We start from the raw sequence: 26,765 nt of genomic DNA, 5'->3' as shown, positions 1-26,765 counted from the left end.
CACAACTGCACCAACCCCAGCCTGAAGATTCCGAGTGTGACTTCGGCAAAACGTCGCTGTCAATCTTACACGGGAAAAGACCCGAATATGCCAAGACCTTCACCTACAATGATGTTTAAACTTCATCTTCTAATAATGGGGATTCTTGTAAATAAGGATATTTTCTAAGGTATCTTGAATTTGTACATCATCTTTCTGTACTGCTGCAGTGTGATATGCTCTATGGTACATATCTGTTTGTTTTATCTGGGCAGTTCCTCACAGCTTGGTTGAATCTGCTGGGATTATTGGTACATACTTCCTGAGTCCTTTACTCATAGGTCCCAAATGCATCCCTTTGTTTCCAGCACTTGGGGGGATGGGAGTTACTTCTTAGCAAATTAAGACACAAATCTACTTTGCTGATTATTTCTATCTTGACTGATATGCAATAAACACAAAATTCCTCACAGCATAGGAATAAAAAAAAAACATGGACTTTTTTGGTAGGCCACCAAGTAGTTCATTCTGTGTCAAATTCTTTGGGTTTTTAAAATTGCTTTAATTGTCCCCTACATTGTCCAATAACTCAATTTCTACTAATTAAGGCGCCAGGCTAAAAATCAGGAGACTGAGTTCTAGCCCCATTTTAGGCATGAAAAGTCATTCTGCTGAATGATTTTGGGTCAGTCACTCTCTCTCAGCCCAACCCCCAACCCACCTCACAGGATTGTTGTGGGGAAAACAGGAAGAGGGAGGAGGTATATCTTAGATATGCTTGCTACCTAAATTATTTATAAAAAATAATGAAAGCAGGAAAAAAATAAAACAACTTTTTTTTTTAAAAAAAAAAGTCTTATTTCCTTGGAAGTCACCTAGAGTTATTTTGATAATTAAAGAAATTCCAAAACAAAACCAAAAAAAAAAAAAAATCCCAAATAAAGGAAAGGAACACTTATTAAAAACTTAATCTTGAGTATAAATTGAGTGCAAATTATAGTATTTCTCCTAAGAACTTCTCATTGCAACAGCTTCCATGACAGATGGCCTTCCAGCTTCAGTTTAAACCGTGAAAGAGAGTCTGCTACCTCCCAAAGTAGTTGGTTCCATTGTTGAATGATGTAATCTGCCATCTTGTAATTTAAATCCATTATTTCTTGTTTGGCCTTCTGGAACAATATTGAACACGTCTGCTCTATCTTCCACATCACAGGCCGTCAGTTACTCAAAGAAAGCTTACGTATCTTTCCACAAACTTCTCCAGACTAAACATATCCAAGAGTTCCTTATACATTTTTTTTCTTTCCAGGCTCCTTGTCATTTTGGTTGTTTGCCACAGGATATATTCCAGTTGGTCAGTGCTTTTCCTGTAATGTGATGTCCAGAATTGGTCTCAGCATCTTTGGTGTGATCTGACCAATTCAAAATAGACAGAACAATGACTTCCGTTTATTTGACACTACTGTTTACTTTTGTTGATGCAGCTTAGGACTGCATTTTCTTTTGCTTTTTTTGGCAGAAAAAATGCAGAAAAAAAGACTTTTTTTAAGGTCTTCTGAGGATTTTCTTGCATGTCTACATAATCAGATTACTTTTTTACAGTTCTGATGAATGATGAAAGAATAGCCTAGATGAGCAGAGAATCTGCTATTGGTGTCACACAGAGCACCCTTAACAGTAAATTGAATAGAAATTCCAAGGGATAATCATAATGTTGACTTTTGAGAGGTGTGACTATAAAAGCTATAAGTTCTGGGAAAGATTACGATTTCCAGATAGATGGATGGATGGATGGATGGATGGATGGATGGATGGATGGATAGATAGATAGATAGATAAATATAGTATATACAATTGGTATAGATAGATAGATAGATAGATAGATAGATAGATAGATAGATAGATAGATAGATAGATAGATAGATAGATAGATAGATAATCTTTATTGTCATTTTTTACTGTGGGCACATTAGCACACATTAAAAACGAAATTCTGTTGCCTGCTCTCAAAAGTGTACATGTATACATAACACACATACACACATGATCACAACTCATAGATAACTCAAGATAAACAACCCTTTATTATCGTGACTAACTCCATATTAATTCAGTCCTCATCTTTGAAATTGGTAAAATATATTTTGTTGTGGAGTAGAATGTGCCCAATATTATGGAAACCAACAGGATTTCAGTCTTTACCGAATTTCAAATGCACCAAACATAAGCATTAGTTATAGGAGAGCAGAAGTTATAGGAATGCTCCTTTAAACTTCAAACATTTTCGGAAGGTGAAATAATTTATAAGAATAAAATAGTAGTATCAAGAAATGAAGATCAAATTTGAAAGATTATGACCTAAACCAGCCATAGTGATCCCATGGTTATTGGCACACTGAGTGACGTACCCCAAAAACTTGGGACAGCACTTAGGAAATTCATGCATTGACAACATTTCCATCAGTTGTCAATAGCAAAAAGCCATAACTGCTTGGATCCTCACATATTCTTCGGTAGAGGGTTGGACCAGATGACCTGCAAGGTCCCTTCCAACTCTGTAATCTGTTAATGCATCTGTTAATATATTACAACATATTAGGTTCTTGGAAAGAACTCAGTTCATATACAGACCAACACCAGTTAAAGAACTGGCAGTTAGTGATTTCACATTGTTGTGACCAGATAACAGCAACAGTCAACATTAATTAATTATTACATGCTCTACAGAAGGGGTGTCCAACTCAAGGGCTCTGTGCTTGGATTTGGCCTGCAGGGGCACCCTGGGAACAGCAAAGGAACGGCCCACGATGCCTCTGCCAGTGAAAACAGAGCTCGGTAAGGCTGTGCGCTGCCCTCCTCAGCCCCCATTTGTGGTATAACAGCCTCCTGCAGCCCTCCGCCAGCAAAAACGCCTACCTCAGCCACACCCACACAGCCCCCATCCCCGAGGTCAAACACAACTCTGATATGGCCCACAATGAAATCAAGTTTGACACCCCTGCTCTACAATATTTATGGGTATTCTGGTTTAGCATCAGGGAAGTTAGCCATGATGCAATGCTTAAGATCTGTGTAAAGTGAGTATAAATATGAATTATATACCTTTTCCTTCTGTTGATATTAGTAACAGAATTATGGTATTGGATTGTGCTCATTCCCTTTTGCCCATAACTTGCACACACAAGTTTTACCTTAATTTGACTCAATAAAATAATTTAACGCCCTGTCAAATTATTCATCCTGTTGCAAAATAATGTTGTAGGCTGCAATTCTCTTTTGACTTTTCAACAATCATGTTAAATGATACTTTAAATTTAGAGGTCAGGAGCTTTTCTTAATACTCTAAATGAATCAGGTGCCTGCTTGAGAAACACAGTACATTGATTCTCTCACCCTCTAGATAATAAACAAATTTGAGCCCAAAAATTATTTACTGTTTCCATAGCACTGTAATATAGCATCATAGTCGAACTAAGAATCCACTTAAAAACTGGTGGAGCTGGAATCTCTCTATAAATTGAAACAAGTCTGAGCTAAAGCTCATTTACTGTCTTGGAACAGAATTGATCGTGCTTTCACATTTGATTCACCCACTGCAGATTTTGAGAGGAAGAAAAATGGCATTGTTCGCTCAGTTTAACTAGGCTAGAGTTAGAGAGAAAAGATTGGCTTGATTTAATCCTTTTCTGTCTCTGAGGCCAACTTTATTAGAATTTTGGCCTCATTTGAATGTATTTTAGGTACAGCGTTAAAATTTATCCATTTGGGCTTTTCCATGAAAAATAACAGCAGAAATATATAAAATAACGCTGCTGCTTTCTACATCCTTGCATGCTTGATTAAAGATATACCAGAATAATGTTCCAAAAAGCCAGGTGTAGCTTACGCTATAAAATATGACATACAATGGTTGATTGCTCCCTTCTTACATGTTTTTGAGCCCTTCCATTGCATTTGTGTGGAACTATTGATGAAATAGCTGCATTTCTCTCTCAGTCCAGGTCAGCAAAATTACATTACAGCATTTTATTACCAGCCTTAATTTCCCCTTTTGATTTATTTTTCATCTATGGAGATCAATTGCAATAAAAAAAAAAGTACACAGACGTTATTTCATTAAACGTTCAGGATAAGAGGTTCTCATTGATGTTATTCTCTTTTTTAATCAAACTATGGCCATGGATTTCAAACAGTGTTTGTGGATACATAATTTCACCTTTTGATCTTTATTTGGACAATAGTGAAAACTAAGGGAGCGTTGTTGTTGTTTAATTTCAATTAACGCTGCAAAAGTTAGCAGATACCGTATTTAAAAATTCCTCATCTGTCAGACTATGCTGATTGCCAATCAGCCTAGTACAACAATATCGCTCACTTGACAGCTTGTTCCAAAGCCTCTGGGCCATTCCTGAAAAATTGCAGCTTTTCTCTGCCAATGTCTTGATCCCCATTAATGATGATAACTGAGCAGTGACTTACATAATAATTTGACTCAGTAGAAAGAGAAACCATATTCAGAATTGGACGCCCCATTTCTGTTTTAATTTCCAGTCATCGAATACATTTCCTATGTTTCTTTCCCATAATTAACAATTAACATTCATTTAATAGGTGCTGAGATCTAAAGAATTTACTGGTAGTCCTCGACTTGTGATCACAATTGACCCCCAAACTTTCTGTTGCTAAGCAAGGCATTTAAGTAGTTTTGCCCTATTTTATGACCTTTCTTGCCACAGTTGTTAAGTGAATCACTGCAGTTGTTAGTAACACAGATGTTAAGCAAACCTGGCTTTCCCTTTGATTTTGCTTGTCAGGTGACAATAGGTGATCACATGACCTCGGGACACTGCAACAGTCGTAAATGCCAGTTTCCAAGGGTCCAGATTTTGCTACAATGGTTGTAAGTGTGAGGAACGATAATAAGTCATTTTTTGTCAGTGCTCTTGTAACTTTGATTGGTTGGTGGGACTAACTATATTACCTGCAGCCTGGCCGCTTATGTTTTATTCACATTTTCTGCTTTTGACTTTTGTGCCAATTAAAGACAGTCGCTTTTCTGTTTGCGTCCCCTATAATGTCCATTTCAGACTAATTGCACTATATTAAATACAATTGAATATTATTTATTTCTACCTAACATTCTAGCATATGGTAAAATTAATGTATAATTCCCATATTGTAATACTGTAGGTCAACAATATTTATAATATTTATTTTTGACAAGAGTTCTGATACTTACTTATACTTACATCATATAGTCAAATGTAAAAAGAAATATAAAAATCCAGGTACCCTGAAAGCAAGAATGAGGATGAGTAAACATTGATTTATTTCAGGTTTCTTGAAAGCAAGATGTTCAACTAAAAATCAGTGTCTACTCATCCATTCCTCGCTTCTACCAGTCATTAAGCAAATGCTGGGGAAATTATCTTATTCTGGTGTCAGTCAATGCAGCCACTTAATAGCATAGTGATTCCTGAGCTGTTTTTTTGCATCATTGAATCTCTCGTCTCTTTAGTATGATGGAGTGATTAGGACTTAGAGAATTGTAATGACGTGTCTTTCAGGGAATAGTGGGAGAAATTCTAGAAATGCAGTTGACGAGTTTATTGAGAACAATCAATGTACAGTGATATGTTGTATTTAATGAAAACACTCCTTTGAGCCTAATGATGCTTTTGCGTTGGGCATCTTAGTCTTATGGGAGAAAAGGAATCCTAAATGTTGATTTCCAGTGTACCATATATTGAGAAACAAATGCTTTCAGTCATATTTGTACTAATACCATGTCAACAAAGGAATTGTGAAATGTAAGGAATACTTCTAGAATATGTCTTAAAATTCTAGATAGAATCAATATGTCTATTCTAGGATAGAAGCAGGAATTAACACGTGTTAATACCACTTTATAATGCCTTGATAAGGCCACACTTGGAATACTGCATTCAGTTTTGGTCATCATGATGTAAAAAAGATGTTGAGACTCTAGAAAGAGTGCAGAGAAGAGCAACAAAGAGGATTAGAAGACTAAAGCATAAAGAACGGTTGCAGGAATTGGATATGTCTAGTTTAATGAAAAGAAGGACTAGGGGAGACATGATAGCAGCGTTCCAATATCTCAGTGGTTGCCACAAAGAAGAGGGAGTCAAGCTATTCTCCAAAACACCTGAGTGGGAGGACAATGGGTGGAAACTAATGAAGGAGAGAAGCAACTTAGAACTAAGGAGAAATTTCCTGACAGTTAGAACAATTAATCAGTGAAACAACTTGCCTCCAGAAGTTGTGAATGCCCCAACACTGGAAGTCTTTAAGAAGATGTTGGATATCCATTTGTCTGAAGTGTTTGTTAGCATAGATGAGAAAGCCACCTTTAAAACCTTTGCACTTTTTTATAGCAGTGGCATAAAAACTAACGGGTAAATTAGAATAAGATCTTAGACCTCTTTAATAAAACAGTTAAAGTAGTGAAACCTGCCCTACTATTTTAGCAATTTCATTGACAAAGACATTAAGGCCTCCGGGTGACATCTTGGTAAATCTATCAGAGTTCGAATAAGATATAAATATTAAAATTGTCTGACCTTCTCAGCAGTATTGCTGTAAAAGTCATATATTTTTACGTAAGATGCAAAGGACTTGCTAAAAAAAATTAGCCGATTGAAATGACTCATTGTGAAGGTTCTGTGTTGCAATCAAAATTAACAAATTCATATCTATTCCCTAATTCTAACTAATCTACAAAAAAATGAAATAATCTGTGTAAAAGAAACGTAGTAAACGTTTTATCTTTAATGTTGTATTTCTGTTTAAGTCTTCTTTATACTTCTGCTGCTTTTATATACTCTTTCAGTAAGAGTTTCAATATGGTTCTATTTGTTCTCACCCAAATACCCTCCTTTCACGTAGAAAATCTGACTCTTTCTCCAATCAGAAAAATAATGACTCTTCTCAAAATTCTTACTCATCTGCTTATCCAGAGTGTGCGCATGCAGAAACTTTTCCCTTGTCATTTCCCTGCCATTCTTTTCTCTTTTCCAGATCTGCCAACATTTGTAGCCTTATTGCAATTTATATCGAGCTACGATAATAAACTTGTTAATAAAACCTGGGTAAAAAAAACGAAGGGCGCCAGTCCCTGTGCATCCTTGCTAATGCAGTCCTTGGCTACCGTACCAAGGCTGATGTGCCTTGGTGGATTGTACTGGCATGGAGGCTGCTATTTTAACACTAGATAATGGACTCAAAGGTTAAGAGCAAAGGATCGCAATGGAGCTTTTCTGGGGCTAATTACCTCTTCACTGCACTGACTCTAATGTGACATGTTTATTGCCTTAACTAACAACTCATTAGCTTAGTTGATGTTTTTGTCAATATTAATTCGTTCATTTAAGCCAAGTCAAAGCTTAAACAAAGATGTCCAAAGCTGAGAAGTGGGCAGCAGAGTAGAGTGACTTTTGTTTAGTTCACCTTTTTTTTCCCCTCTCCCTTCCTTCCCTCCCAGCTCAGTTTAAACAAGATAAATGTTGACAAGGAGAAATATTCAGTGTGCCGATACGGAGTTGGTGTTTGTTTGTACGTTTCAAAGCCAGGCTTCCTTTACTTCACTAGTAGCCGTTTGGGAGAGGGGTATTTCACAAATGAAAATGCTGATTTGGTATGGAATTCAAAGACACAGTTTCTTGTTCTTTTGGAAAATTAGCCAAGTTTCCCATAGGTTAAATTTGGCCAGATTTTCCGATTGGCCAGCTTCCCTCTCAGCTACTAAAATATGGCAGGCAGTTTGTTCGGTAAACAAAAAAAATAAATAAAAATAAAAATAAGGAGCTGAGCTTTGAGAACTGCCTGTAAGAGAAAGTGGGGGAAAAACACATAAAAATCAATACTTTGTCTCAACCACAGCAATAAGTAGCTAAATGAATGATATTTTAAAAAGCATACTGTATAATAGAATCACAGTAATGATCAATTACATTTATCTAGGAAAGTTACTTGTTTAGCCCAACATTCACATTTTACTAATGGATGATTGCTGCAGTTCATTATTTCAATGGGCTTCATTTGAAAATGAAAGTAATCCACGACAAGATTCATTATCACAATTTGAGTAGCCATAATATTATAATTTGGAGATGGAAATGGAAATGGCAGAGAGGCCTTGCATTACGTAGAGGTTGCCCCTCTGTTTAAAAGAGGAGGGGTGGAGAGGAAAGGAAGAGGTGTGAAAAAGTGGACCAAATTAATTTTGCATTTAACAGGCTGAGAGCTGATGAAGTAACGCAGTAAGGATTAGAAGACTCCCAGTCACTCAGCCTAACCCGAATGTAGGTATTAATGCCGGTGAAGTAAATGAAAACGTGGGCTGTGCCAAGCATAAGAAAAGTGCTTTATCCATCCCATTTCTTCATGGAGATATAGAGCAGAACCAATTGGCATCCATGAAACCTCAATGGGAATAACCAAGTTTGGATTACCATGAGGTCTGTTAGAGAATGGAAGCCCAATGTAGATGTCTCCAGGAAAACTAGACAAGATGGAAACAGTTACAAATTAAAGGTTATTTTTGAGCTTCTAGAGAGCCCCATTTGTAAAACCCACATGTGTATACTGAGAAAGGAAAGTAGAGAATAAAGGATTGATTTACATCATATCTAAATGATGGTTCCACCACAAATCCGCGAAGCCCTTATCCGCGGAGACATAAGCGCGAAGACTAATTCGCGCCGTTCGAAGCGCTAAGGAAAAACGTGACCCTACCGCGATGACATAATCGCGGAGGGCAAATCCGCGCATTCCCAAGCACCCAGTACCCTAAACCTAAACCTAACCCTAAACCTAACCCTAAAACAAACCCCTAAACCTAATCCTAACCCTTACCTTAATTGAAATCGGCTTTCTGCCGCGGCGCCGTTTTAAAGTGCCCTTCTGTTGCCGCGCTGTTGTCGCAGCGGTGATGATGCGCGATGATGATGTCGCGGCTTTAGCGACGCGCTTATGTCTCCGTGGATAAGGGCTTCGCGGTTTTGTCGTGCCACGCTAAATGATTATAACCTTGTTGCTTGTATCTTTACGATTCATACTATTTTATTTAGTTTCCTAATATGATTTTGATTGCTTTTTAGTATGCTATGACTATCACTGTTGTATCTCATGATTCATGATTAATGTATTTATGATGACTATGATCATGTTTATCACTTATATCTTTTATGTACACTGAGAGCTTAGGCACCGAAGACAAATTCCAATCACACTTGGCCAATACAGAATTCTATTCTATTCCATTCCATTCCATTCTAAATGCTTTAAAAAACTGTGTCTGGTTACAGCTGCTAGCATAATCTACAAAGACTGAGCTAAATAGAAAATCCTCATGATGCTTCTATAAGATCTAACAACTCATGTATCCCCTAACATTCTGCAGGTTTCTACTTGCTCTTTCCTGCAAACAAACCAATCAACACACAACCATTTATGAGTCTCCTCTTCAGTACTTTCTCTGATCATTTCACCGTCATTAATAAAATCTTTCTGTTCTAAGGGACTGCAATCAGTTCCAACTTCAGCTGAGCATCTCCATAATCTTACTGCTGGCTGACTCAGACAGCAGTTCTTAGATGCAGAAAATAAATGATTAATTACTTAAGTCGTCTTTTTATTCTTGTAGATGAAAGCAGTGGTGGTGGATGGTGATGAGGATGAAGATTTTTATCTGCTTCCATTATTATGTACCTAGTCTTGGGTAGGCCATTAAAATGACTTGGGCTGGATGCGATATTCTCTTAAGAGCAGATTTTGCTACTGGAACATGGTTGTTATTATTTAGTTTTCTTTTGTATAATGGTCCCTAAGAACATTGTGAAGACATGAATCAGGATTTGAGCAGGTCTGTGTTTCAGTTTATCCTTATGGCAGTCCAAATTCATCTCACTCAATTTTGTTGGTTTTAAGGCAGTTGTGACCTGTTTCTAAATCCATAAATAAATGTGGCCATTGCATCCAATATTTTTTATGAGAGCTTTATTTGGAAAGAACGTGGTTTAAGAATGCACGAAATATTTGCAGGTACGATAAAGATCCAGTCAAATCCTAATGATAGGTGAGTCAGTTGGATCAAGTTGGGTCATCTCATCATTAATTCAATTCTACCAATCTTTATTTATTTTTATTTCCAATCTTTATTTCCCACTTCTCTGTTGGCGGGGGTGGGGGGACTCCTTGTCTTTCTCATAGTTTGAGAGAGAAACTATTCTGACCGAGGCTTCCCAGGAGCATGAAACAAACTCCTTGTCCTGGCAAAAAACCCTTTTATTAATTTACAGTGAATTCTGCTCATTCGCAGCCGGCAAAGTCTTTCAGAGGAGAATTTATTTTCACACATCTTATCTGGCTTGAAGAGCATATAGGCTGCTCTTGGCAAGGAGTCTCCTGCAAACTCCACTCCATTCTCCTTTCGCTCCTCTTTTATTTCCTCTGGGACGGGCCATTCATCGTCTGGTCTTACTCCCAAGTGGACCCCTGTTCTTTAACTGTTCCCTTCGTCTGGCAACTCTGCACATATACACACTGGGAACAGGCTCCAGCTGTTCATCTGCCTCACTGATGTCTGACTCTGACAACAGCTGATAACTGTCGTACGGCTCTGGCCCCCTCTCTGCCTCCGACACAGAGCCCTCATCAGAGCCTTCCCCAGACTCCAGGACTGGCCCATGTTCCTCCCCAACCTTCTCGTTTTCTGAATCTGCTGCCAGTTCTGTTTCAGCAACAGAAATATTTGAAAAATCAAATCGTAAAAAGTTGGATCCCAGTAATTTTTGACAATTACTATCCAAATTAGGAAGGGAGAGTAAAACATGGAAGAAATTATTGCAGGTAGGACAATCTCATTTGGTTCATTATTTCTTACATGGACATTGTTGCCACTCCAGATTGCTGGCATTGAACAATTTATAAAACTTTGCTTTGGTAAATAAGGTTAGAAAAGGATGGTGTAACCTCCCCAAAAAACTAACAACGGTATCAGCCAATTTTTTTTCATGAAGGCCATTATTTTGGAACAATTGTTCCATTCCCCCTACATATTCTCCTAGAAAGCTAGGTCTTCACAGTCTCCCAGAATACTATTCTTGACTCTGGGATTAAAACTATTTCAAAAGAGAAAAGTGCTCCTGCAGTTGAAATTTGAAATTGGACTTTGGCCATGGCTCAGCTTGTACTATGGATAGGAAATTCATGTTGGGGGAAATTTTGTGGTGGATTGTAATTATCTATTTTTTGTGTGTGTTTTGTGGGCTTGGGGGAGAGCAGTAGGAGAGGGAGAGAACAATCTTTTAAATTGCAAAGACTCATGAGGTTAAAACACTGGGTTGACAATCAGCAAGCCCGTGTTCAAGTCTCATTTCTTCTGTGAGCTCCTGCCACACACTCAGCTCCTGCTGATCCAGCAGTTTGTAAGTGGACAATTGCAAGTAGGTGCTTTTTGAAGACTTTCTGGTTTTTCTTTGAAGATGTTTTGCTTCTCATCCAAGAAGCTTCTTCAGCTCTGACTGGATGATGGGGAATGGGAACTCTCTACCATCCAGCCAAAGCTGAAGAAGCTTCTTGGATGAGAAGTGAAATGTCTTCAAAGAAAAACCAGAAAGTCTAGTTGCCTTCTGAAAAAGCACCTTTGGGACAAGCATGGCCTGGATGTCTGAGCATCTCAGTCAAACATTTTCCCTCCATTGTAATCTGAGGGTAGGTATGAAACCATGGGTACCACTTTGGTGGGCAATTTCACAGGGATGCGAAAGGAGCCTCCAAGTGAGCGACCCCTAGGCAACGGTGATGGCAAATCCTTTCAACCTGGAAGCACGGGGGGGGGGGTATTTTTTAAAGGACTTGGAAGTCACATCATATAAAAACAGTATGTCAAATTTTTAATTGATGACATTTCTTGGTATTGAAATTTGCATCTTGAAAGATACTTGGTTTGTTTGTTTGTTTAAGCCAGTGGTGAGATTCCAAATCTTTTCCTACCTGTTCTTTGAGAGCGCACTTCGCACATAGGCTTGTGCTTCGCGCATGCATGCAGCACTCAAAGACCGTCCTCAGTGTCAGCACTAGTGAGCTGAGCTGTGTTTTAGCTCAGCTTAGGCACAGCAATCCACTCTCCTGTGCAAATCAGCTGAGCTAAAAAAACAAGGGAATATAGGACAGGGAACTAAGGGGGTGGGAGGGTGGGGCCAACCAGAGTTGGTATTTGCTGGTTCTCCGAACTACTACTACTTTCCACTATTGGTTTGTCTGAACCGGTCCGAACCGGCTGAATACCACCTCTGGTTTAAACCAAACATCAGCCTAGCCCTTTAGCTAGGGGGGAAGGATGCCAATGATGCTGTTTTATCTCACCATTCTAACAGTTTCAGAAACTCAAAATGACCCTAATTTTTATACTAATGCTTCTATATAATTCCATCTTAGATAATATGCTCAAAGCCTCAGGCACTTTAAGGGCAATTAGAGGCCAGCAAAAAAAGAAAAAAAACACCAATTGAACAGTGCTGTGAAGAAGACTCAAACCATCATTTACGTTGTTAAAGGTATTCTTGTAACCTACTTCTAAAAAGAAATCCAAAAAATGTATGGTGTACAAGAATGTTCTCCTAAATGTTTAATCTATATTAATTATAGATTACCAGTCAGTGGTAGAATAAGCAGCATGACGAAGCAATGAAAGGGCTTTTTAAAAACCTCCATGTTCATAATTGGCATGCTTTTTATATTGCAAGCTCCAATTTGGGTCGGTTAGTTTTTTATATGTTGCTGCTTCAAAACGGACAATAGGAATGTTGTTGTTGTTGTTGTTTTTTTGTCAAAGAACAAATACAGGCGTTCCTCAACTTACCACAGCTCACTTAGTGACCTTTCAAAGTTATAACTGCACTGAAAAAAGTGACTTACGTGTTCTGACCTAGGCTTCCTCAGCAGCACTAAACTGAGTCCTCGTCCCTATAAACCCCTTTTATTTAATTTACTGTGAATTCCTCTCCAGCAAAGTCTTTCCTCTCCCACAGTCTTTCAAAACAGTTCACAATTATGGACCTTTATCAGGCTTGGAGTGTGGCCAAGCTGATATCTTTCAGACACCGCAATACTCGACAAGAATGCAGGAATGAACTAACTGTCTCCTGCAAACACTCCTCCCCTTTCAATCCTCTTTTATTCCCTATGGGAGGGCCCATTCATCAGCCACCTGTGACCGTACTCCCAAGTTGACCCTTGTTCCTTAGCTGTTCCCTTCATCTGGCAACTCTGCGCATGCGCACACTGGGAACAGACTCCAGCTGTTCATCTGCCTCACTCATGTCGGACTTCGGAGGCAGCTGATAACTGTCAGACGACCCTGGCCCCATCTCTGCCTTCAATGCAGAGCACTCATCAGAGCCTTCCCCATGACTGGACAAGTTTAAACTGCATGACGAGGTGTTGAAACCAAGAGCCGAGGTGGCACAGTGGTTAAAATGCAGTACTGCAATCTACTTCTGCTGGCTGCCTTGCAGTTTGACAGTTTGAATCTCACCAGGCTCACAGTTGACTCAGCCTTCCATCCTTCCGAGGTGGGTAAAATGAGGACCCAGATTGTTGGGGGCAATAGGCTGATTCTATAAAACCGCTTAGAGGCGGCTGTAAAGCCCTGTGAAGCGGCATATAAGTCTAAGTCCTATTGCTATGTGGAATAGTTATTATGATCAGGAGTTTTAATGTACGTTTTCTAGTTAGTCCCTATTGATAAGTAGTAACTGGTATAAGAGTTGATTTGAGATCTTGAAATAAAAATTCTACTCTACTTTTTATGTAGAAGTTGCTTAATTTTCTGAAGCATTTCAGATACAGGAAGGTACCCATGGGATACTTGGGGTCCCAGGCACAATTGCTACAACTTTTTAGGGAAGAAGAATGGGGGGTGGGGCAGGAAGGCTTTATTAGGGGCCACTCTCTACCAGTTTGTAACTCCCCACATTTACATGACAGCCATTAAGTCATAGACTATTACATTTTGATTTTTTTATTCATTTATTTATCTGTTTAAAAGGTTTGTTTTTCTGGCTATCTTAAAACCACAACTCTGGGCAATTCACAACAATGACCTAAAATCAAACATCATAAACAGTAAAATAACAAAAAAAAAAAAGTAAAGTAATTGTGCCCACTAGTCCAAAACATCCCAATTTTGCCTTCCACAAGTGAACTTTTTTGTGTGTGATAAATTAACAGAGAAAGAAAATTGAGTTTAGAGATGGATAATGGATTAGTTGTGGACTACCTTATTTAATTCTTTTAACAAAAAATTGAACAGCCCTGTCTATAAGGGCACCCTTGTTTACATTCTCCTGAGATTTTTATTAATTTGCTCTAAAGATTTTCCAATCGTGTGAAAAGAATTTTTAAATTGGAAGTGGCCAGAATAGGTGGTATATGTTTGAGTTATTTTCAGTAGGTAAGCAAAACTTTCTGACTCCCAGCACTTTCATACAGCAAATAAAAGTCAGGTTAAAATAAATCTCAGATTTAGCCTTCTGCTTGCCATTTTATCTCAAGCTCGCTCTCTCCCCCTTCTTAAATGAAAACTAATTAAGCTTCCTTCCATTTGATTGACAGAGACCTTGAATTCTAATTCTAAAATCATGGATTATGTGATTTTTAATTCTGCACATTCTAAGGGTCCTAGGGTGGAGGAAGGTAAAGCTGAATTTTATACAAGAATTAATATACTGTGAGTTAGCATCCATTCTCTCTCACAATTATGTTTGGAAGAGTTAGCGGTAAAAGGAAAACAGGCCACCAAAGAGCACGATGGCTGGACATCATCAAAGCTGACACCAGCCAGAGCATAGAAAAATCAACAAAGCAGTGCAAAATTGGAATATGTGGAGAAACCTGGCCCATAGAATCATCAAAATAGGGCATGACTATATGGATATATAAGGGACATGGTAGCTCAGTGGCTAAGACACTGAGCTTGCTGATCAGAAAGGTCGGCAGTTCGAGTCCCTAGTGCCACGTAACGGAGTGAGCTCCCATTACTTGTCCCAGCTTCTGCCAACCTAGCAGTTCTAAAGCATGTAAAAATGCAAGTAGAAAAATAGGACCAACCTTTGTGGGAAGGTAACAGCGTTCCGTGCGCCTTTGCCAATTAGTCATGCCTGCCATATGACCACGGAGAGGTCTTCGGACAGCACTGTCTCTTCAGCTATAAAATGGAGATGAGGACTACTCCCTAGAGTTGGGAACGACTAGCACATATATGTGACGAGCACATATGTGCGAGGGGAACCTTTACCTTTATACAGATATCACCATCTCCCACAATGCAAATGACTGTACATATAGCTTATTGCAACACATGGCACATGGGGTATAAGAAGGAATTGCTTTCCATTATTTTTACCCCTACGTGCATACACACATGCACACACACATATACATAATACATACATACAAACATTCTTAGCTGAGCTGCATTTTTACTCTTGGACCAAGTTTGCGAACTGAATAGAGGAACTCTTAACCAGGAAGCCCATAAGCTTCCAATCTACCCAGAACATAAATATCCCACATTTAGATCTTGTTTTCCTAACTCTGGCTTTCTAACATGTCTCGTTTGGCAGGCAAAGCTTTGACCTATCTCCTGCTGCAACCTCCCAGTCCGAAGCTTCCTCCTCACAGCACCATTCGAAGAACTGCCATTGACCTCATAGGAAGAGGTTTTACAGTGTGGGAGCCTTATATGGACGTGTCCGCTGTGCTGATGGGCCTTTTGGAACTCTGTGCGGATGCCGAAAAGCAACTTTCAAAGTAAGCACTTATCCCTTATTTGATTAAGGAGAAGAAATGTTTTATGTATGATGGGCCTCCCTTGTTTTTGTTGGGGAGCTGAGGTGAAATCCAGCAGGTTCTGGAGAACTGGTAGTGGAAATTTTGAGTAGTTCAGAGAACCGGTAGCGGAAATTTTGAGTAGTTTGGAGAACTGGCAAATGCCACCTCTGGCTGGCCCCAGAGTGGGGTAGGAATGGAGATTTTGCAGTATCCTTCCCCTGCCATGCCCACCAAGCCACGCCCACCAAGCGACACCTCGCCCACCAAGTCACGCCCACAGAACAGGTAGAGAAAAAAAATTGAATTTCACCACTGATGGAGACATTTGCATTACGTTTGCAACAGTCCAGTTTCGGATTGGCTGTCACTTCCAGGAGCACATTTCACCAAAACTTCTCATTTGCTTCTGGGTACAGTTCCAAATGTTCATTTCAATCTGCAAAGCCACATACAGTTTGATGGTGCCGAGCTACCTCTGCAGCCAGAATTCACTCAATGCATTGGTTCCTTTCTTTCCACCGAAAATGTATCCTGGTTTCTAGGAAACAGTTCCATCATACATTTATAGTTTAGACTTCATAAGGAAGTCATGATAGTTTTTCTACTATAAGTAGTCTGAAATCAGGAAGAAAAGGCAGGTACAAAGAGAGAGCATGTCAATATATTAATCTTAAACCAATAAATCATGGTTTATCAATTTAATTGTGCTTGTGAGTTGAGACAAGTAGGGAATAAACTTTTCATCTCCCCCGGGAGTCTAAACTACACATTCTCTGTATCTTTTCCATTTTGCTTAAAGTAGAATTTGCTTCATCTCGTTGGTTTTTGATGGCATGTCATTGTTATTTTCTTAAATGTAGCAATGGAGAAACTTCTCTCCCTCTCTCTGTTGTATTTATATTTATATTTGTTTCATGACCTGCAATTGGATCTCGCCCTGTTAAGGCCATTAATTCACACATACATCGTGACTTCAGTGGCAGTCAATATGCATATTTACTATCAAGGTAATTTAGAAGAATATGTCCATCCTTTAGTTCTATTAAAAATACACTCAAATCTGTTTGAAGTGGTTAAATTTTAGCATGACGTAACATAACATTCTACAGAGGATGAACAAATACCTACCTGGACATAAATTGTGTGTGTGTGTGTGAGTGTGATTTTCTGAAAATGTTTTCTTTAAAAATGAGAACATTGTTCTAGATTATTCTTCCATGGAAATATAATTTAAAAATCAGATTAATGAAAGCTTTCAAAAATCCTGAGTTTCTGATTTCTTTCAGAAAAACGTCAGTTGCCATTCTGTGGTGAAATTCTTAAGAGCTATTATTTTGACTTTTTAATTAATAGTTTTACATATTTATGTTCCAACATGAAACTAAGGACACCAAAACCACAAATAATTGAAGCTATGAGACTTGGGAGTGAGGATGGCTTACATTCTGGGGCCTATGGTTGTCCCACTCCCAGACCCTCCCTCAACTACCTCCTTCCTCTTCCTTCTATAAAGGTTATCTATTACAATCTATTTACTATTCCTTCTTACTTATTTGTGGCAGGCTTCACTGGGTTCAACTAATTATGGGGCACTGTGGAGCTTCCTTGTGAATTTTTTTTTTGGGGGGGGAGCAATTTATTCAATTTTGATGGTGATGGAGGCAGTCACATGACCCATATTAACTTCCCTTGTCTATGCAGTTTTTCGACAATCTCACTGGAGGCATCTCTAAGATTATGTCACTGGATGCTGGTGCGGCCCTCCTGAGCTCCGTTTTCATCGTCAGAGGGTTGCAGGACGCCATGACAGCTGAAAACGGAGCTCGGGAGCCCATTTTCTCTGGCAGAAGAACTGCGGGCCAGTCCTTCACTATTTTCAGGCTGGCCCTGCGGGCCAGATCTAAGCATCCAACAAGCCAGATCCATCCCTGGGCCTTGAATTTGACACCCCTGCTGTAGAGTAAAGAATCCAATGTGAATTATGGGGCTTAAGCAGAACAGCTCCTTCCATACCAGTCAGGCTGGTCACTCCAAAGAAGAGTGGCAACCAACAATATCCACAGCAAACAAGAAAGAGAAATAAGCAAAGAAACATAACAGAGATAATTTAATTGCAGTCATTAAAAATATGATTAATTCACGTGGAAAAACAATCACCGCAGGTATGGACCAAGCGTAGAATATAAGAATATAAGAAAAACCAGTACAGGTAAATAAGTCTGATCTTTGTTTATGAACTTGAGATATGTAAAACATGGTATATTAAACCTATGGATAAGATCCATCTATGTACAATTTGCAGAAAAATTAAACACATTCCATTTTATATATGGAGAGTATATCAGATGCATGAAAAGGATCATAATCTATTATTACTCTTTACTTTATTAATGTGATAGCACGATGGATATAATCATAAACCATGATCAAAACTGTTTCTAAAATTATTAACTTGGCGTAACATTCTTCTTCTGTAGGCTAAAGGTAGATGCCATTATGAATTATGATTATTTTTAAAAAGCTTATCATAGCAAGATTTTTTTAATTCAGAAAAAGTACGATAAGAAGAAGAATCTATTTGCAATAACAGTTGAAAAAAATCACACGTTTTGGTTTTAATTTTTCAAAACCCCACTCACATAATTGCATGTATCCATGTATTTTCTTGCTATTGTAAAATCATACCTAAATAACTTCCTTTTGAATTTAACATATGCTTAATGCAACCAAAAAATTAAATATGCATTATCTCTAATATTCTAGAACCTAATCAGAGGATTTTAAAAAGTAGTGAAAATTATCCTGATCCATGTATAAAAATAAAATATTTATGTATCATCTCTTAAGATCCGCTGCCTTCATATAATCATGAAGTGTCTGATAAATAGGCAAATCTAAAAAAAAATGATAAATTCTTGAGAAGAAAAATCAATAAAACTATAAAACAAAAAGAATTTTTAATAGACAAAGATATAAAAAATATTGTGCAGTTATCACAGTGCTTAGACAAACCAAGCCGTTCCAAAGAGTTTCCAGCCTAATTGTGCAACAATTATATTTTTACTTAAATATCTTCCTGCTTTATGGAGGAAGTAAGAATTAATCATTGTCCTTCTGCTCACATCCTCTGAGCTATGAAAAAATCCTTTCCATGATGGTAATAAAATCATTTTAAAATCATTCTCTGTAATTTGAATTATCTGTGCTTAATTCTTGCCTCATAAAACATAACATTGTTGCTCAATTTTTACTATACTAGAAAAAAGACATAATAAAATATAATATTGAAATGTAGTTTGTATTTTAAAATTAATATTTCCCTCTAGAGAATTGGGGATGACAAAGTCATACTGCTGAGTTTTATTTCTTTCCCTTTCATTCCTGTGCAACTAAGGTGTGCCACATCTTTAGATACTTGTATGTAATAAAATACATTTTTGATTGTTACCAAATTTCTTCAGTCTGTTCTAAAATGTCAGAAAATGTTTTAAAACCTCAAGTAAGTGGATTTTTTAATTGTGTTTTCCCCACTGTCTTCCAAAATGTATTCAAATTGTAATGTTCTGTGGTAAGCTTCTTTCTCTAAGCGTTCTCCAATTCAGCTAAAGTTTTTGCCAATATAGACAACTAATGTAGCTTATCTCATTTGATTCTTTGTCCCTTTTCTGAATTATTTAACACATAGGACAATGATGCTGCTCATTAATATTAATTATGTTTAAACATTCTACCCTGATTTTTAGAATCACAAAACAGGAAATAATGTATTAAAATGCAGTATTAAAAATAAATTTAGAAGCATCATGAAAGTAGAGATCATTAAGGTCATTATAAACATTTTGAGTAAACTAATGCAAAATTGAAGATTATTGTCTGAATTGCGTATAGTGTTCTCATTTGATATTATTTACTTAGAAAAAAAAGAGACTGAAACATCATCTCCAGGACAAGAATTATGTTTTTATCTGTGTAACATTTGCTTAAAATTCATATTCTACAGCTTTTTGATAATGATGATGACCCATCATCAAAAGTAATTTTGTTAATTTTTAAAAGGGATTTATGAATATGTCTTCAGTCATTTTCCATCTGACTGACTTGATATGCTTTTTTCCTATCAGATTTTTAAAGTTTGTAAGAGAGTTGTTGATTCTTTGTTAATTGAGGGCAAATCAAAGTTTTCCTATTGTTTTCCTCAAAGAGTCATAGACTCAACATATGTTTTTATATGAACAGATGTTTTTATATGAAGTTGAAGCTATATGAACTCAAATGAAAATGCAGGTTTTAAATTTTGATTGGCAGAAATTTTGATTCCTAGATGTGATCCTTTTCTTAAATTACCCACTTTATATAGAGGACATATGTGCCGTTCCCAAAACATTGAGGGCAGATTATTTTCTCCAATTCAGCAATGGTGTTCCTTTATATTGCATTATTCTTGTGTTGTTGTTGTTGTTGAACATTCTAGCTACCTTCCTTAAACAAACTTTTTAGGTTTGAGGATGCTGATATCAGGTGAGGATAAATCGTAAGGCATTATTTAATTTCTGGTTTCGGTGAAACGGGAAATAAGTGTATGTTATTACTACCAAGCTGGGAATTGCGAAAGTAAAATATTTTTGTCTCCTTAGAGAAGAGCTAGGCATGTGTCCATGTAAGATTTTTGTAAGTGTCTGTTTTGAGCAGAGCTTCCATAAAGACAAAGTATAGTTTTTCAAGATGCTATTTTAGGCTCCCTGGTATACCTCTAGCTGTCATAAAGATTAGTATTGCTCTCTGTATACAGAGCTGCTGAATAAATGAATGTATCAGCATGTAGCCTTGAGGAGACCGATGCAATTTTCATCATGATAAATTGCATAATAAGCGAGAAAGTGTTTGCTTATTAATCCATAACAAGATTTAGATTGAAAATGGCCTGTTACATCCGTGACAGGTACTGTACTGACTGCAGAGGGACTTAAGAGGGAAAGAAATGGAGCAACAATGTGTACAGGGGGTTAAGTGTCCATCTTACCCTCCCGATGCCCTGCTGAGCTGCCCCTTTTTTGTGCCTGATTTACCGTGCACACAATAACAGCGCACAGCTGCCTCACTTCTGTCTGTGATGTTAAGCATGGTTTATAAAGGAGCTTTTATGTCGAGCGTGTGGTTCCGAGGCGGAGGGGGAAAAAAAAAATCACTTCACATTTATTGACAAAGGAAAACACATGCAGTGTTTATCTTTTTGTGTGTTTGGTGTGTCCGCGTGTGCGCGTGTGCGCAAGTGTTGAATAAAATACATAGCTAAGCTGCAGTGTGCAGATCTTTGAATTTCTTCTTTGCACTTTGGCAGTTCTTTCCCCCTGCCATCGCCTCCATTTCCACCTCCACTCCATCTCGACTTCCTCCCCAGAAAGGTTTAAATTATGGGAAATGTGTTAACTGCACCAGAGAATTAAGAGTATTTAACTAGTGTTTATTCAGCTTTGATTCTATGCTTAAAGAGATTTTAGAAATCGTCCTGATCCACAGTTTCCAGTCATAAGTATGCAGTTTAATTCATCTTACTTGGATGTAGTTTGTCCAATGAACTGCTGTACAATTAAGCAGCTGAATGTATTTATTAATTTAGATATTTGGTTTAACCTAAAGAATTTGCCAGTATTGTTTCTTGCTTTGCTTCTGTTTCTTTCAAGAGAGCTTTATGAAAACAGAAGTCTTTCCATTTTCACATTAAAATAACCAGTTAAAGTGCGGAATGTGAAAGACTCCTTAATATGGAAATGTACCAAAATGTGCCTGAATATGAGAAGAATTCTAATAGTTATATGCTTCTGGGATTGCCTAACCAGAGAAAAACCAGTCATTTGCCGTTAAGTCAAGCTATAGTATTTTCAAATGGGAATGAAAGGATCGTGAGGAAAATCCATGATTTTTCTCATAGAAACTTCAGTGAGTTAATAGTAGAGCATATGCTCTACGATATATGCAAATTTCAGTACTGTATGTCTGACTTGCTACCATGGAAACTTTACAAATTATAGAATTACTTTAGAATTTTATCAATTCATAATGAGCTTTCCATTTCAGAATTTTGTCCATAATTCAAGTGTGTGTGCATGTGCGTGCATGCATGTGTGTGTACGCTGGTCTTGTTGTATTCGGGTCTTTTCCTGTGTAAGATTGAGATTGTTTTGGCAACGTTTTGGCGAGGTCTCACTCACCATCTTCAGGCTGGTGTTTTTGGCTTTCTGTTTGTGTGAGTAAACTTTGCCCCTAAACCTACACTCACCAAAATCAACCCAGATGAAGCCAATAAAATCAGACTTGCAGTCACCAACGTCCTTTGCTCCAGTAATCCACCCAGAAGCAACTTACAGCAAGAAGAACAAAAAGCACTCACCAACCTGAGGAAAGACAACAATCATTCTCCCAGCAGACAAAGATAACGCCGCAGTGGTGATGAACACATCTGACTACCAAGCCAAACTATCCAACCTACTCCAAGATCCCGCTTACAAACCTCTAAACTCTAAACCCTACCACCTACCTGGAAAAAAACACCATATCCAAAATAAAAGCCTCTCCCATAAGTGAAGAGATCCACCAAAGAATCATCCCCAGAGAGAAATCTTCCAGATGCCCCAAACTCTATGGCCTCCCCATGATGCACAAAGAAGGAACACCACTCAGACCCATAGTCAGCTCCATAGGCTCATCTCTACAGAATCTTGCCAAATTCTTCACAAAACAACGCCAACCCTACGCAGAAACCATCACCTCACACGTACAAAACTCACTCCACTTCATAGAAACAATAAAGAAACAAAACCTAAAACCCAGTGACCTACTCGTGAACTTCGATGTCATAACCCTCTTCACCCAAGTACCTATAAAAGAAGCCTTGACAGCTATCCAGAACAAACACAACCCCCCTAAACACATCCTGGACCTGACCAACCACTGCCTAACCAACACATACTTCATCCATAATGGACAAAGATACAAACAGATAGAAGGAACACCCATGCGATCACCCCTCTCACTCGCCATCGCAAAATTATACATGGAACATTTTGAAACTAACGCCTTAAATAAATCTGAACACAAACCCAAACTCTGGCTTAGATATATAGATGATACTTTCGTAATTTGGCACATGGGAAAGAAAAACTGGACAACTTCCTCACATATCTCAACAGCCTACACCCCAAAATACAATTCACTATGGAAATAGAAGCTAACAACCAACTTCCCTTTCTGGATGTCCTAATCTCCCCAAAAACCAATGGCTCCCTAGGACACACCATCTACCAGAAAAAAACACACACCAACCACTGCCTAAACGCACAATCCCATCACCACCCTGCACAGATCAACTCTCTAGCCAAGACCCTCATCTCCAGAACCAAACGCCTAGCCGACAAAGACCACCTGAAAACTGAATTACACACTCTCACAAACGTATTACTCTCCAACGGATTCCAAAGAAAAACAATTACCAACCTAATCTAAAGGGATACTCCCCCCCAAGAACCAAGACACAGAACAGGACAACGGCATCACCCTCCTCCCTTACATCAAAGGCACCACAGATAAAATCGGCAAAATTCTCCACAAACACAGACAGCCTTCAACACTGACCAAAAAATAGCCAACATCTTAAGAAACCCCAAAGACAAAATCCAGCTAGAAAACCAAGGAGTCTACGAAATACCATGCAAAATCTACCCTGCAACATACATAGGACAAACTAATAGGAGAATAAATGCATGCATCGCAGAACACAAGAACGCAGTAAGAAAAAAAGAAAAAAATCCTCCCTTTTCCACTTCAACTGAACACTTCAACAAGGCAATAATTATGGAAGCCATTGAAATAGAGAAACACCCCCACAACATGAATAAACGCGATGATACCTCCCGCCTACCAGACATCTAGAAACCAGCCCTAGTCAACAAACGAACTCCACCCACCACCCAGGCCATTACAATACAAAACAACAACGGACAGACAGACAGCACCAATCAGCACCAATCTACCAATCATGATACAGCCAATCAATCCACTTACTGAAACAAAGCCAGCACTCCACACACCCCCACCAAGATTTATAGAAAGCAGCTCCAACCACGCTTTACTCACACCAACACAAAGCCGAAAACATCAGCCTGAAGATGGCGAGTGAGACCTCGCCGAAACGTTGCCAAGACAATCTCAATCTTACACGGGAAAAGACCCGAATACAACAAGACCAGCAAACCTACATCCGTGAAAATCTACGAAAACAAATATAGACCGTGTTTCCCCGAAAATACGACAGGGTCTTATTTTCTTTTGCAGCATGAAATATGGCCTTGGACTTATTATCAGGGAGTGCTTATTGTTTTGGGATTGCTAGGCGGCTGCTCCCTTGTGAGCAGGCTCCTGAAGAGCCAGGCACAGCCTCAGGGGCGAAGCAGCTCTAGAAGTGGTGGGCTGGCTGCCGGACAGAGAGTCTTCCGGACAGAGAGCACTCTTAGAGTGGCCGATGCTAGAAGACTCAGCAGCCGATTTTTGGAGTTTGGAAGTTATCCTCGGAGCATGGTGGCGGCGGGCGGCAGCGATGCCCTGGGAGAGTTGCACAAGGGCTTTGTGAGGCTGGGGGTGGAACACGTGCTCACACAACCCCCCTTTCCAACTGGGCAGAGCTCCATGCACTGACCTCAGGGGTATCCCAAATATGCCATGCTGTGGGAGTTGGGAGGCGGGCAGAGCACCACGTGGCTTGGTGCCTTAGTGATACCCCCTAGGTCAGTGAATGGCACTCTGCCCGGCTGGAGAGGGGATTTGCCGGGCGGCTGCTTGTGAGAGTGGTTACATCATGGCTGCTTTGCCCCTGAGGCTGTGCCCAGCTCTTCGGGAGCCTGCTCGCAAGAGAGTAGCCACCTGGCAACTCCCCCTCCAGCCAGGCAGAATGCCACTGCCCAACCTAGCGGTATCTCAAAGGCAGCAAACAACGTGAGCGCCTCCCCCCCCCCCAGCTCCACCGGCTTGGCACCTTCGGGATACCGCTAGATCGATGAGCGGTGCTCCGCCTGGCAAGAGAGGCAGGGTTTTCCAGGGGATTTATTTTCGGGGATGGATTTATATTTTTGCCCACGCAAGAAATGTGGCAAGGCGTTAGTTTCAGGACAGTTCGTATTTTCGGGAAAACATGGTGTGTGTGTGTGTGTGTGTGTGTGTGTGTGTGTGTGTGTGTGTGTGTGTGTATTCTTCCTTTCTTCTTTACTTCCTCCCACACACCCTTCCTCCTTTCCTCCCACACACCCACACCCTTCCTCCTGCCTCTCTCTCTCTCCCTCCCTTCCTCCCTTCCTCCTCCCTCCCTCCCTCTCTCCCTTCCTTCCTCCCTCCTTCCCTCCGTTCCTCCCTCCCACACAGCTTTCCCCCTCCCTCCCTCCCTTCCTTCCTTCTTCCCATACCCTCCTCCTTCTCTCCCTTCCATCCTCCCTCTCACACACCCTCCCTCCTCCCACACACTCACACCCTTCCTCTTTCCTCCCTTCCTTCCTCCCTTCCTTCCTCCCTCCCTTCCTCCCACACACCCTCGCACCCTTCCTCCTCTCTCCCTCCCTCTCTCACTTTGTTTAACGAGATTGACAATATTTTAAAGAAATAGTAAGCTACCCGGTACCTCTGGTGACTCATATGCTTGTGGTACTTCTGTTATTGTTTACCAGGTTCACTAACCTTATTCAGAAACTGAACAGAATGGATAAAATTTGTTGTGGTGGGGAAAGTTAATGAATGAAAGAGCAATGGATCAGATTCATCCAATGCCAACAGGGAAAAATATTGTAGAAAAGCTCCCTCAGTACATCCCTATGTAGCAGTCAGTTGGATAACAGTTCACAGTATTGTTGACTTCATCCATTCTTAGCTTTCTTCCCTTCTAATCACATCAAGCTTCATTCATGCTCCCCAGTGCACATTCTCGCCTAAATGTACAAGGAGAGAACAAAAATACACCCACACCAGAAACACACACAAACACACACACACATCACAAATATGAGGTGTCACTTTATTATCAAAAAGAGTACATGTATCTCATATGGCTGTGACTGGTAAAGAGTTTGAGGGGGGGCTTCCGAAGCCATTCTCTGCATGCTTGTATCCTGTGTGTTTTGACTTATTTATAATTTAAAAAAAAGACAGGATATAAATAATTAAAAAATAAATACCCGATGGATATAAGAAAACTGCCCTTGCCCCAGGTCAATTTATTTGCACCTCTAGCCCACAATCCTCTCCTCTGGTTTTGCGTTTTTCTTTCCTTCTGCAGAGGAGGCTTCCTCAGCTGCTGTCTGATCCCTTTGACAGAACCGAGTTCTCTCTCTCTCTCTGCACAGCAGATGTCCCACTATTGTCCCCGTGATCCTTGCCCAAATCCATACACACAAGCTACAGTGACATTTATTACTCTTACTATCAGCAGGTCTCCTGCATCACAGCAACCTTGCATGCGTGGAAGACGCTCTTTGTATTGGCCCTGCAGAGGAGAGAAAAAAATCCCTCAATGAAAATCCCGACTGTAGGGCCGACCAACTCAACACTCCCTTGTTCGTATTAGCTTTGCATCTGCTTTTGATTTGGCCCTGGGTTTCGAGGCAGTGTGCCTGCTCCTTCATGCGCAGTTCTTGCTCCGATAGACCAGCTGGCTCAGCTACAGGAGGGGGCTAATCTCTGGCCACATACTAACACTAGAGAGTGTCATTAATGAATTAATAAGGAGCCTGTTGCTTTCAGAAAAATCTATGCCTTCCCATCAGGAAGAGGGAGGAGGAAAAGAATACATTCCGGGGTGTTTTTTTTTTAGCTCTGAAAGTCATAAAACACGAGAAAGGTACATTAAGGAGATTGCATTTTAAATTAATTGCTTCTTTCTGGTGTTTCTGCCCAGC

The 26,765-nt window shown here is 39.4% G+C and overlaps 1 protein-coding gene across 1 annotated transcript in view; it reads left to right on the top strand.

The window, feature by feature from the left end:
- Positions 1–26,765, top strand: part of WDR7 (WD repeat domain 7) — a 248,113-nt gene that overhangs the window by 156,986 nt on the left and 64,362 nt on the right. The window contains 1 exon segment of the mRNA XM_032213469.1: positions 15,627–15,813. Within this exon segment, the coding sequence (XP_032069360.1) occupies positions 15,627–15,813 (187 nt within the window).

This window comes from Thamnophis elegans, chromosome 3 (assembly GCF_009769535.1).
Source record: "Thamnophis elegans isolate rThaEle1 chromosome 3, rThaEle1.pri, whole genome shotgun sequence".
Classification (NCBI taxonomy): Eukaryota; Metazoa; Chordata; class Lepidosauria; order Squamata; family Colubridae; genus Thamnophis; species Thamnophis elegans.
The sequence above is the reverse complement of the archived record's forward strand: the minus strand, read 5'-3'. Positions and strand labels throughout refer to the sequence as shown.